The sequence below is a fragment of the Nanorana parkeri genome, unplaced genomic scaffold (genome assembly GCF_000935625.1).
Source record: "Nanorana parkeri isolate BGI_ZX_2015 unplaced genomic scaffold, ASM93562v1 scaffold398, whole genome shotgun sequence".
In the NCBI taxonomy this organism is placed as follows: domain Eukaryota; kingdom Metazoa; phylum Chordata; class Amphibia; order Anura; family Dicroglossidae; genus Nanorana; species Nanorana parkeri.
In genome coordinates, this window is record NW_017306666.1 from 140,786 (window position 1) to 154,579 (window position 13,794).

At 39.4% G+C, this 13,794-nt stretch overlaps 1 protein-coding gene across 1 annotated transcript in view; it reads left to right on the forward strand.

Moving 5' to 3' along the window:
- The window catches only part of KANK1 (KN motif and ankyrin repeat domains 1), an 89,567-nt gene extending 76,470 nt beyond the window's left edge, over positions 1-13,097 (forward strand). Inside the window, exons 4-12 of the mRNA XM_018559475.1 lie at positions 2,508-2,723; positions 2,857-2,965; positions 4,330-4,536; positions 5,810-5,897; positions 6,975-7,194; positions 8,239-8,381; positions 10,422-10,622; positions 11,180-11,278; positions 12,818-13,097. Of these exons, the coding sequence (XP_018414977.1) occupies positions 2,508-2,723; positions 2,857-2,965; positions 4,330-4,536; positions 5,810-5,897; positions 6,975-7,194; positions 8,239-8,381; positions 10,422-10,622; positions 11,180-11,278; positions 12,818-12,883 (1,349 nt within the window). The 3' untranslated portion in view covers positions 12,884-13,097. The remainder of the gene's footprint in view (positions 1-2,507; positions 2,724-2,856; positions 2,966-4,329; positions 4,537-5,809; positions 5,898-6,974; positions 7,195-8,238; positions 8,382-10,421; positions 10,623-11,179; positions 11,279-12,817) is intronic.
- Positions 13,098-13,794: the final 697 nt, after the last annotated feature.

The following is a 13,794-nucleotide window of genomic DNA, read 5'->3' on the forward strand; positions in this document are numbered from 1 at the left end:
GGGGGTCCTGATTTAATGGGGGTTTCTGATGTGAGGGGGCTCCTAATTGGAAGAGGTGACTCTAATGTGAAGGGGAGAACCCCAATTTTTGTATTTTTGCAAGTGGTCCTCCCTTAAAATCCATACCAGACCTCTATTTTGGATAAGGGCTTGGTATGTGTTTTGGAGGGGCCACACATCATTTTTTTATTATTATTATTTTACATTTTCGATTGGGGGTTCTTTTGAGAATTTGCTTACTTTTAGGGCCCGTTCACTCAAGCGACTCTGTCGGCAATATGGATTTCAAAATAAACGTGTAACCTGAAAACAAGACTGTAAATAGTTACAGCTCCTGCTGACTACGCTGTTAAATACTATTCTATTGTTGGGGAATCCCGTTGACTTCCACATCACTGCTGTGTCCTTTAGAGACATGGAGGTTGGCGAGAGGAATTGCCTGTTTCCCAGCAGACTTTGGGAGATGATTCTTCAGCAAAAGAATGACAACATCACTTGTTTAAATAGCAACTCCAAGCTTTAGAATTTACTTGGTCATGGATCTGGAACAAGTATACAAATTACTTATTCTGATTTCACTCACTGCAGGCTTGTTCCAGGTAAGTCACTCATAAACTAAGTAATAAAGCCAGTAACTGTCAACTTGCATTTTCAGGAGGAGGTCGGCATTGGCAGCCTTGGCATTTCTTTTGGTACTTGCTTTCTTAAAAATGTAGGCCTACTTGAGTTATGTTGTACAGACCGAGCACGTTTTGTATAAGCATCCACATTTCGGTTAAGATTAAATGATGGACCAATGTCCATTCCTTAAAGTGTATTTCCACTTTTGCAGTCAAATTTGAGAAAATCCCTCTATATGTTTTGTTATGTGTTCCTATTCACACAGCTGAAAAATGACTTTTAAAAAAAAATGTCTTACCTTTTTCGATGTTTTGTTAAATCAGGCAAGATGGCTGATTCCAGATTTTTCTTAGCCCTTTCATAGTGGTCTGTCCTTATAGAAAGACTTGGGACTGAAATCTGAGGATCGTGTTGATCTGATAAACTTCATTAACATTCAATGGGCAAGCCACCTTAGACCCCTTCTAACATGTCAAAGAAATAGAAGCTATTAGAAATGGTAACTCTTAAAACCCTAACCCAAGTAAAAACAATTTAAACTGCAAGAAGCATTTTTTTTTTATGCCAATGCTATGTGCAGTGACGGAACTACCAGGGTCGCAGAGGTCGCCGGGCCCTGGAGTTCCGCCACTTGGAGGGGGCCCAGGACAGGAGGAAGGGGCCCCTGGTGACCTCTGATTACCAGGATATTTATTATCCCGGTAACCGCTAATGTCAGTCCCGGGACCTCTTCCTCCTGTCCTGGGCCCTACATGCTTCACGCTGCTCCCCTCACCTGGTTCCGGGCGCAGCGTGAAGCCTCATCCAGCCGGGCAGCAGCCAATGAGTGGGAGCGGTGTAATCCCCGCCCCCTCATCACACAGAACTGCTGCCCAGTGCCGAATAGAGCTTCTGCGGACACGAAGGGGGAGACAGGGAGCTGGAAGCATGAAGGGAGATGACCTGGGGTCCGGGAGCGGAAAGCTGGGGACATGAAGGGAAATAATGGGGAGCTGGGAACATGAAAGAGGAGAGTGTTTTTTTTAACTGGCTATGTGAATGGGAACATGAAACAAATATAAACGATGTGTTATCCCAATTTGCAAAAGTTGAAATACAATTATACATACATTTATACTTTATATAACCTGAACATGTATGTTTATGCAATGGAGGTCACTTTGTGTAAAGCTTAGGTACTTATGTCAGGGCAGGCAATCATATTTACTCTAAATGATTCATCCTAGTCTATCACCTTTCCCCCCCCCCCCAAAAAGTATGGTTTGGGGCCTTCCTTATCACCTTTCCCCCCCCCCCACAAATGATAGGCTATGGGCCTTAGCTTTCATCTGCGGGTACCTTTTAGGAAAACCTGCTGTTTATTTTAGGACAGTTGAAGTATATCTAAAGCCAAAAACATTTTTTAGTCTAGGATAGAGTAGGGATTAGATAAACCCCCAGTCAGTATTTCTTTTTTTCTGCCCGTGTCCCTTTTTGGGGATTTCTCTTCACTTGTGCTGGAGACACAACAAGAAATCCTTTTGAACAGTTGTCACTGAAGCTGGTCACCAGGGCAAAAAGAGTGTTACAGGTTGTAACACTCCCACCGCCCAAAAGATTAGATTTTACATATACTTTAAGGAAGAAAATATAAACAACCAAAAGCAATTATATATGCTTGTAAAAAAAAGACACATATTTGTATAGATGTATATATGTAACTTGTATATATGTGAAATAGATTACCTAATCCAGTGGTCCAGTTTTCCAGTGATCCAGTTTTTTTGGTACATGGGCAGGATATTCAATATGCTGAGTTCAGGTTTAGTCACTTGATAACATTGTGATCTATAGTTTCTAATCTTTAGTTCAAGTTTAATCATTTTCATATGCTTTATTTTCATTAGGAACGAATGTGGACAGCATATCCCAGACCCAGGTAACCACTGAGTATGCCACTTCCAGTGCTCAAACTGTTGGCCTTCAAAACCAAGCAGGCATTTCAAAACTAAAAAGGCTGAATATTGTTCAAACAACAGAGTGTAGCACTGAGTCAGCTCTTACAGTCAGCTCTGTCACTACAACAGAGTTATCCAGTGAAAACCCAGCTTCTTCTGTTTATGGTAAATGGATATTATAATCATTTCAAACGTTTCCTTTTCAAGTTTAAGCAAAAAGGTTTCTATTAGCAATTCAAACAGTCTTACGTAATAGTAAATTGTGCACTTTATAACTTGAATTTCATTTTTTAAACAGTGAGTGCCAGCAGTCAGAATACACTTAAATCCATCATGAAAAGAAAGAGTGAGAAGAGTGAGTCTTCAAATACCAAGAAAAATCTTCAGTTTGTTGGCATTAATGGAGGGTAAGCCTCTATATATAAAAAAATATATATATATATAACACCTGCAACCTGTCTCTGCTTGTCACTTGCTTTCCCAGTTTAGAGGATGTTGTGGAGAGCCAAGGGATATGCAAAGCTGTTCAAAAATAGGCCTCGTGTATTGGAAAACAATACCTTTTAACCTCATGTTCAGCTCATAAGATCACATAACTAAGACACTTGTCCCTACAGGGAATCTTAATCTCCAGAAATTTCATTAGTTACTGCAGTAAGTACAGGATGTTAATAAATACTTCATGATGTCATTTGTGTGCCTCTTCCCAAGATATGTGCTGACCAGCAATGCTTTATATAATGGAAGGAGGTCTGGCTGCATTAAATAATTTTATTACCAAGTGTGTATTAATACTCTAAAATACCTACACTGCTGGCTTATTTATAATGCTAACAGTTTATTATGGATGTATTAGTGGTGAGATTTATCAGTTTTGCTAAACAAGATATTGCAAAACGGGAGCACTGAGCTTGATGGATTTACTGTATAATCACATCCCCCCTCTGCTGCTCAGAAATAGTACCGACGCAGTAAAAATGTTCCTGACTATAATCTAAATGTGTGCAGTGTGTTAAAGGCAAAGGCTATAAAAAAAAAAATTTTTAAATCCCATACCACTGGTACCATACCCCAGACCTTACACTTGATCAACACAACAATTCCCTCCACATGCTGGAGGTCCAACAATGCTACAGGTACCTTATATCACATATTTTGGAAATGTCCTCCAATTCATGCCTACTGGTGACAGGTGATGACACTACTTGGAAACCTTGTTGATTTCCCGGTACTCATGGACCCTGTACACTGCTTGTTGGGTCTTCCTTTTCCACACAAGTCCAGACACTCAACCAAACTAGCTAATCATGTACTGACTGCTGATAGATGTCTTATCTCCCTAAAATGGAAACAATCCTCACCACCCTCTCTCATTGATCTCTATAGGTGCATCCACAACACTTTCAATATGGGATACCTAACAGCATGCTCGCCTAACACTTTACCCAATTTGAGAAAAATTGGTCCTCCTGGCAGTTTATGAACTTCCCTGTTTAACTTTTTTCCAATGTTACTCAAAAAATTATTATATAAAAATAATATATACTTGTAGAAAAGATATTGAATGCAAAAGTGCTTTGGTCAAAAATGTGTAAGCAAAAATACCCTCCCCCTAATTCTACATCCTCAAACATTGCACAGTCATGGGTCCTGGTGGCACTTTTCTTTAAATTTGTTATCATTTTAGGGACATAGTACACTTTTATAACGTAGTCTAAAGTGTGACCTAAACGTTGAACCAAAAATTCAACTGACAGTTTCCTTTTTTCAGGTATGAAACTACTTCCAGTGATGATTCTAGCTCAGATGAAAGTTCTTCCACTGAATCAGATGACGAATGTGAAGAGGAAGAAGTCTTTAATGAGGAGTCTGAAGTCATACATAAAGAAGTGGAAAGTGGAGATGCAGGAGTCTCTGAACCACTGCGTAATGCTGAGAAAGATGAGAGCGAGACAGAGAAAGTGGAGATTAGAGAAAGGTGCATTTCTTTCCTGAATTACTGCTAAGAAGAGGGACATATAACAACTTCTCTTTATTTTAGACCTGCAGCGCAATAAAGTTGGTCTACTGGCAATAGATGAAGAAGACTGCATTCCCCTTATGCTTGCTACCTAACCTTCCCCACAATAAAGCCACCTTCTTGACCTAAACTTAAGATTACTGGATACATGTCAAATATGATCATTTGGTATCCATATACTGTTGCAGCAGAATCAGTTAAATATTAAAGGTGTTATATACAGGCTTTTTAATTATAATTAAAAAGCCTGTATGAGCAGACTTATATAAAAATTAAGTTCTAATATTTTTAGTATTGTTAACATGTTAATCAAGTGTTGTGTATTAACTAGAGGTGCCCCGAAATGAAAATTTCAAAACAGAAATGGAAAAAGTCAGGCCAAAACGGAAAATGTTTTTTATTCTAACTTTTTCACATTTTTTAAAATATTTTATTTTTTTATAAACTTTTGATTTTTTTAATGATTTATTTATTCTTTTTTTATTAAATATTTTAATTTTTTACTTTACTTTTTAGGTGCTTCAGGGAAATATTAGGGGTCTAAGCAGACCCCTGATATTTCCCTTTTAAAATAGAAAAAGTGATTGAGGACACAGAGTCCTCAATCTCTTTCTGCATCCCCTGTTATCAATGAACAGGAATCCTCTATACTGATTGTTCCTGTTCATTACATGTGGATATAGTATGTTTACTATAACCACAATCATGAATGAACAGGAGGTGATGTAGATCACTTCCCATTCATTCATAATTGAGGATATAGTAACCATACTCTGTCCTCAATTATTTACAAACACTCAGCGATCACTGAGTGTTTGTACCCGCTCTCCATCCTGACACTCTGTCACAGGAGGTGGGGCAGGAGGAGAGCTCAGCCTCCTGTGACAGCAATGACAGCTGTCTGCGCCCACACCGCTGCTCTCCATCCTGACAAGCTGTCACAGGATGTGGGGCGGTGCACGGAGCAGCGCCCAGTGGGAAGGAGAGAAATCACGGATGCACCACTATTTCGGCCAAAAAATTGCACTTTCGGCATTTTGTCAAAAGTGCCATTTTTGGCCGATATATATCGGTGCATTTCTAGTATCAACCTTGTGTGTAGGTCACTTAATCATGTTCTTATTGTATTCACTTCTTTTGTAGCTAACATAATCATACAAAATACCTTATTTGAAACAGTTTCTTCTTGTGGTAAAATATTGGCTTATACCAACGTTTTATACATGTGCAGGTATGAGTTAAGTGAAAAGATGGTATCTGCATGCAACGTGCTAAAAGATGCAGTTGATGACCCACGAGCTTTAGCAAACAAGGATGTGGTAAGTAGGTAATCTCTAGACGTGCTTTCACTTCAGAAACTTCTCTTTTTTTAGGGGGACATTACAAAGTATATATTTTTTTTTACTGAAAGTGACGAGCTCAGGAATTAAATGTCAACAATGCATCCAAGTACCTTAACTGTTACAACAATGTAGCTTATTTGTGTATTACCCCGTGTGTTCCCCATGGTCCCTGTGTGTGTTGTAAAGGAGCCACCACTCCAATCTCGCTCCCATGATGGACTACAATCTCATGTTTAGTTTACTAATTTTGTAAACTAACAAAATTGCACTCCAGATTGTAAGCTTTCACAGACAGAACCCTCCTTACTATCTTGTCTAAAATTGTATTGTAATGTCTTCCCTATATAGTAAAGTGCTGCGCAAACTGTTGGCGCTATATAAGTCCTATATAATAATAATCACGGCAGCGAGCTTGGAGTGGTGACTACTTAACAACACAGGGACCATGGGGAACAAAAGTATCCACCCTCCAGATGGAAGGACAGTGTCAGTACCAATTCAGAGATGATTTGAGGATCTACAGCCGAGTGATACACAAATAAGAGACATTTTGTTAATAGTAAAGGCTCTTGAATTTATTTTTAAGATTTAAGTCGTACTATATATTGGCAGCCTACCCCAAGATTTGTACTTTGTACTGAATTAGCCTGATGTTCCGGTTAGAACTTCACCCAATGGTTTTTGAGGGACATGTAGGAGTGATGTATATCAATACCATTAGCATTCCTTCTTCGTTTGCCACAATACCCAGTGTGCACCATGATGATGAGCACTTGTCAGATTTCCACATTCTTTTGATCTAAGACACTCGGATGGTGTTCTCCATTAGTACTGTATAGTTACTGAGGGTTCTTCACACTGTGGGCTGTTCCATCAATACAGAGAATAGCAACAATGCTATATTTAGCCTAGCACAGCAATATAATAGACCATAATTTTTATAGTAATGACTGCTGATTAAATAATTTGATGATTACTTTCCTAATAGAAACCACTGGTTTATCTGAAATATGACCTTACCACTGAAAAGCTTTTAATGCTTTATGTTGACAGAGGTTGTGTTTGAACACTATCCAAAACGAATGGTTCAAGGTATCGAGTCAGAAATCTGCCATTCCTGCCATGGTGGAGGATTACGTTGCCGCATTTACTGATCTTTCACCATCTGTTCTGCGCTATATTATCAACATGGCTGATGGCAATGGAAACACAGCACTTCACTACAGCGTCTCCCATTCCAACTTTGAGATTGTCAAGATGCTGCTGGATGCAGGTTAGTGCTTGAAGGTCATATAGTCATGTGAACAAAGCTTTTTGTATGAGATGCATGGAGGGACGCACCAAGAGATTATTTTATCTTTTGATATTACTGTTATCATACACTATATTATCATACACTGTATGATTCATCTAGGCCACTGTCCACATTGTTATGGTGGTTTACATGTAATAGGGCTCACTGAGACACTGCTATATTGGCACAGTTGGCAAACAGATTCTGACTTTTTTGGCCCCATACACATGGGCATGTGCTTTCACTCAAAAAGGTATGCAGAGCATAATAGGTTCAATACATGATAAGTGAATATTGCAGTGTTTGATTTGTTGCACAAATAAAGTTATACCTGCACTGCATTGATGCTGCAGTCCAGTGGCTTGTCCAAGAGGAAAAGCACCAGTATAATGGCATATGTGGAGCTTGAATGTACAAAGGTTTCTTGACACCTGGGACTGAAAAGAAAAGCTGCTCCACTGCAACACTTGTTCAGTTTTAATTAGACCCCCTGCTTGGGAAAACTTGGGTCATGGAACTGCTACAGTAAGTGAAAAATACACTTGGCAAGGTAAACCTTCATAACCTCAAAGTGAGCCATTAAACAGGGGACACTGTAAGAGGTGCACTTTAATAGTTGGAAATATCCTTTTAATACAAATATGAAAATTGTAGGGATCTACAAGTGTTTGTTCATTTACAAACCCTCCATTTATGATCTGAAATGGAAGACTGATTATCAGAAAGTTTATCTCCTTAGTGGACTTTCACCATGGTCATAGCTGGAAAGCATTTTTTTGGCTTTGTTTGTTTTCTGTTGATAAAGGATAGACAGTAGATTGACTACTCGATAAAGCATATGAAAGAAAAAAAAGCAGTATTTTTTTCATTATAAGCAGTTCAGATTCTACAATTGGGATTGTAGCAATGATTTGAACTTGAGAACCGCAAGATCGTTCATATAAGAGGCTAACTGATGTATTTATATTCCTGTTCTACGTCTAATGATCTCATGCCATAACTGAATGGTCTCTTTCTTTGCAGATGTGTGTAATGTAGATCACCAGAACAAGGCTGGCTACACTCCCATCATGCTCGCTGCTCTGGCAGCTGTAGAAGCAGCCAAGGATATGCGTGTGGTAGGGGAGCTTTTCAGCTGTGGAGATGTTAATGCCAAAGCCAGCCAGGTAAGATTCATGTTTTCAGTTCTTATGATGACAGACAAACTTCATAAATCCATGAACCGAATATTGTTTATACCTTTAAGTGTTTTACATGATCTATTTCTGATTTCAAATGTTTTATAGAATAATTTTTCATAAAAATGTGTATGTGCTTATATTGCCAACTTTGTTTTGCTATATACCCAGACTCCCAACAAATATCAAATGTCACCTGCCATTTCATAAGTGTATCGGAGTTCTTTTTAGGGTAAACACCATCCCTACCCTATAGGGAGGAGTTACAGGCCATACATGACACGTGTATGTTATTAAAGTCACCTGTGATAGCCTCCATTTTTCTATCATTGCTGCTCTTTCCTTTTATGAATCTCTGTACAACCGATGTGTTAACTGCTTGAAGACCAGGTGTTTAGACCCCCTTCCTGGCCAGGCCATTTTTCAGTATTCAGTGCTGCGGTACTTTGACTGATGTTTATTCTGTCATGTAACGCTGTACTGAAACTAATTTTATACCATTTTTTGGGGACACATAGAGCTTTCTTTTGGTGGTATTTAATCACCACTGCGTTTTTTTACATTGTTAGGAAACATTTATTATTACTCAGTTTTTTGGTAAAATATAAAATTCAGGGTCACGTCGGGTAAATAGACACCAAACATGTCAAGCTTTATAATTGCGCGCACCCGCAAAATCGCAGAAAACGACCATACCCAAAATTGGCCATAGGCGACACTTTAAAAGCTTTTACCGCTCATCAGTTTAGTGTTATCAGTGATTGATGGGCCTAGAATTGCGACATTCGCGCCGATATGTAACATGTGCAGCGTAATGGACGCAATCGTCCTTTTTGCACGTAAGCGCCCCCGACGCGTGTATGTATGGGTGGGGACTTGAAAACATTTTTTCGTTTTTTTATGTGTAACTTTAAATTTGGGGGGGGGCTTTAATTTTTTTTTCCCCACTAAACTTTTATTGCTATCACATACGGGGGCTAATAATGTTATCTAGGGACCCCCCAAAAGAAGCTGATGATGCACAGATCTGCTCAATCAGCTTCTGAAGCTGGAGAGTGACACAAGAATGCGGAAGTGATGTAATATACAACACTTCCGCATTCTTGCAGAGGAGAGGGGACCGGACGGTACCCGTGTAACGATCTCCCTCTGATCCCCTGTGACACAGGCACCATGCTGATCCCGGGCTCGCACCGGGCACAGCGGGACAACGACGGGGGGAGACCACAGAGGGGGGGCACCGATCGCTACCCCATAGAAGCGATCCGACGGCTCTAGAGCCGGCGGATCGCTTGTATGTTGACAGACATCGCTGCCTGTTTTTAAATATCGGGCTCGCTCAGATCTAGAGACCCCCCGGCTGGCCGTTTTTTTACAACGGCCGGCCCGGAGGTAGTTAAACAAAATAGTAGTTGCAGCAAAAAGTTTCCATCACTAAGGACTTGTTTGACTTTGGCTAAAGTGTGTTCTAATGACCCTGTGGATACCGGTGGGTTGGTGACTACAGTACAATGCATAATACAAAGAGTAAAAAATGCGCTCTTGTTTTGGTGGGTAGCCAAAATTACAGGGCACAGGGCTTATTTTGTACCTGGGTCCCATTTGTGCTGGTAGGTCTGACATTGTTTCTTTTTTTTTGTGCGAAAATACTGATGTGGTGCTTCACCCACTGTTCCTACTTCAGCAGAGCCCTTTACTTTATTATGGATGCCATCAATGAGAATATATTGTGGCTTAACAGCTCATACCTTCAGTCCAGATGGTGAGCAGATTGGGCTAAGAGACCTAGTCTGTGTATTCAGCTCTTACATGTTGTCTTGGGAAATGGATTACTTTCTCTGCTGTTTTGTACAGCATATTGAACAGCTCCTTCTATTCAGTTCACCTGCAAGAAATCTATTGCCTCACATTTAAATCCTATTTTCTACATTGCTCTTTAAGGAAACTATTCACATCTGTAGCTGTGTTCTCTGTTCATTTCTGGGCCAGGGCTGACATAGGCTCTTATTTTGTGTTTTCTATTTCCAGGCTGGCCAGACTGCTTTAATGCTTGCAGTGAGTCATGGCAGGATAGACATGGTCAAAGCTCTCCTGGCCTGTGGAGCAGATGTGAACATTCAGGATGATGAAGGCTCAACGGCACTGATGTGTGCAAGTGAACACGGACACGTAGAAATAGTAAAACTGCTGCTCGGCCAGCTTGGCTGCAATGCTGCCTTAGAGGACAATGTAAGTTAATTCCCACTCTGTTCCCCACAAAACAAACTCACATTCATTAACCCTAATTGAGGATCACTAACTTGTACAACCTTATGGACCTGGGTTGTTAACAGTGGAGTAAAAATCTTGAAGCAGCCTTTCAAATAACTTAACAGTTTAACCTGGGTCACCTTTTTTGTCTAAATAGAGTAACAGAAGTGTGAGACTGGGGAGGGGGGCAGGTTTACAAGTCCTCCTGCATTAGTTCTGGGACTTCATACACTAAAAGTGCATGATGCATGTAGACTGCTTTATTCTTACCTGAAGCACCACAGTCCCTTTACATGCCATAGGTGTCCATAGAGCATTGGTAGGAACATTGTGCTTCCATGTGAGGCTTTTGCTTAAATTTGATCTGCTAGATCAGGAAAACAAGTTACCAGCAAGGGCCAACCTAATTGGGTAAAAAACTGAATGCATTGTTTGGTAAGGTCCTCATACTAAAAAGGTTATTTGCTCTAGGCAACATTGCTAGTTTTTTTAATACTGTTTATTCAAACACATCTTTGATTTCTTGTTTATCATAGGATGGTAGCTCAGCTATGTCAATTGCCTTGGATGCCGGTCATAAAGATATAGCTGTCCTTCTTTATGCCCACGTCAATTTCTCTAAAACACCATCACCAGTAAGTACAACATATCTAAACATAGAACAGCTAAAACTGGATGAAATGTTGTGAATTTCTTCATTCTTTGTATTCTTCTCCAGTTTTGAACATATTTTGCCATAATTAGTGTCTGCATTTTCATCCACCATTGTGACTTAATGTTACATTTCATTTGTCAGATGCAGAAATGATTAGCTAGTTTTACCAATATTAATAATAAAAACCAGTCAAGTAGATCCATTAGAGTTTTCCTTATAGATCAGAAAGATTCCTTATTTTTGTTACTATACTTTGTTGCCTCTAAATGCAGTGCCTTCACCCCATTCCTTGTGCTTATTTCTTCTTTGCTCCAAAAACCAAAAATACTTGTCATTGTTTAAGACTTCTATTGCAGCACTAGGTCAGCTTTGTCCTTAGAAAACCAATAAATGCAGACCAACTGAACAGGGAACAATTGGGACCTCTATGGCACCCATACACCATAGGATTTTTACTTGTGATAATCTATCAGCGGGCACTCCTTGTGAATAGTAATGAGAATGGACAACTATTAAGTGTTTTATTATGGATTTATCAAAATGTTCCACTATATCTGTAAAATCATTGAATGACTGTGCCCTTAACTTGAAGTAACCAGTTCATTTTGAAGCCCAATTCCACTCAAACCTTTTAGATTTTCAATAGAGTGGGTGAAACTCAGAGTCTCTGTGAAGTTTATATTGCTGTTTGTGTCCTCATTGGGGAGATTCCGCTCATTCCCTGTTCTGGTAATTCCAAGACAACAAATGAGAGTGTATGGTTGTCATCAGGACAAGAAGTCACAGAGTAATAAAAACTTGACATATGTTCTAACTCCTCCTCACTCTGCTAAATGTGCTTTTTTTGGAGTCTCTGTCCACATTAGAGAGATCCCTCTTTTTCCTCCTCTGGTGATACCAGTGAGAGTAAATCTTTCTAACAGGGGACACAGACAGCATGTGAATAATCTGACATACGTTTTAACTAGAGTTGGGTTTTAAGCAGCGCCAGCAACAATTTAATCTTACCTTCTATTTCCTCATTTACGAAAGCCCAAGTAAGTTCCAAGTTGCAAAGTTTGCACAGGGTGTCCGATTCTTTGCCTACCCCTATGTGACACATCGGGCACTTAAGCAACAGTTTAGAAAGTTGTCAGTGAGTCACCTATTCCCCATGCTCAGAAGTACTGGGTATTTTGTTTCTCCACCTGATGCCGAATGGAGTAGTGAAGGAGTAAAAGGAAGGTGAGTATGTGCTACTGGCGAGGCCCCTACTAAAGTGAACCCGCTGCTTACAATTGCTTGCTGCTTACAATTGCCCGAGTAAGGAAAATTAGTCATGGCAGGTCTGGTGGTGAGTAGAGGTTGGCAGTGCCTTACAGACCTGTCTACCTGCCAATCTATGAGCATCGATAGGATGGAAAAACCACATTAGTGATGGCTCTGCCACAAGAAACCCTTAGTAAATTTTAATCATACGCATGTTTTAAGTATTTTTATTTTTTATTTTTTTTAATGTTCATTTTTTTTTTTTTTACAGGGCACACCCAGACTAAGCAAAAAACTTCCACCCAGTCCAACACAAAGAGGACCATTCGACAATTAAAATGTATTTGCCATCTCTGACCTGCTGCTACCTGTACCTGTGTCTGACAGATGCTGAATGTACCTGTTTTTCGTGCCTGAATGCACCAGCAGACTAAAGCAATATCTATGTAGATATAATGGGAAGTCTGATAACTGGAACAAAGCTATGTTGAGCATGTGCTCTCTCCTGCCATTGGACACCCTTGGAATTATAAAACAATGAGTTTATTATAGAACGATACTGGACTACATAGGTGATCCAAGGACTATCACTTGCAAAGTCAAGTCCTAAAGATGCTATGAACTGTTCCCACTTTTTCCAGTGTTAGTGCCATAGTGCCTCTGTTATTGTTACTGGTTTAATATTTATACCCGATGCATTACTTTGCTCCTCAGTCTTCATTCCGTACTGATGAATTGTTTTAAAACAACGTATCCACATCCAGCTGGGCTGCTGGTATTCTGGTTTTAGCTGTACTATGTGGGAGAGCCCTCAGTAGATCTGAACGGACTAAGAAAAGTTGTCCTCTGGGCTGTATGTATTATGTAACTTTTATATTAAAGGAAAAAAATGTATCTACAAATGTTGAGAAATTCAGTATTTGCTGCATATTTTTGTCTGTAAAAAAAGAAAAATGTACATGCATTAAGCATATGTGCTGAATATATATATATATATATATATTTTTAAATATTTCTAGTGCTATGTGTTAATATCTTTTTGTTCATAAAAATCAAACTTTAGGTTACTGGCTGTGTATGTCTATTGATGGAAAAAAATAAGCTGTTCACATTTCTTCTTATTTATATAATAATAGCTTGTCCTATTTCTTTTTGATTTCTATGTTTAAGTGTTTGAAGTGCCTTAAACTCTTGCCATATTTTCTCAATAAACTTTCACCATGCGGTTTTTATTCACACCACATGTCT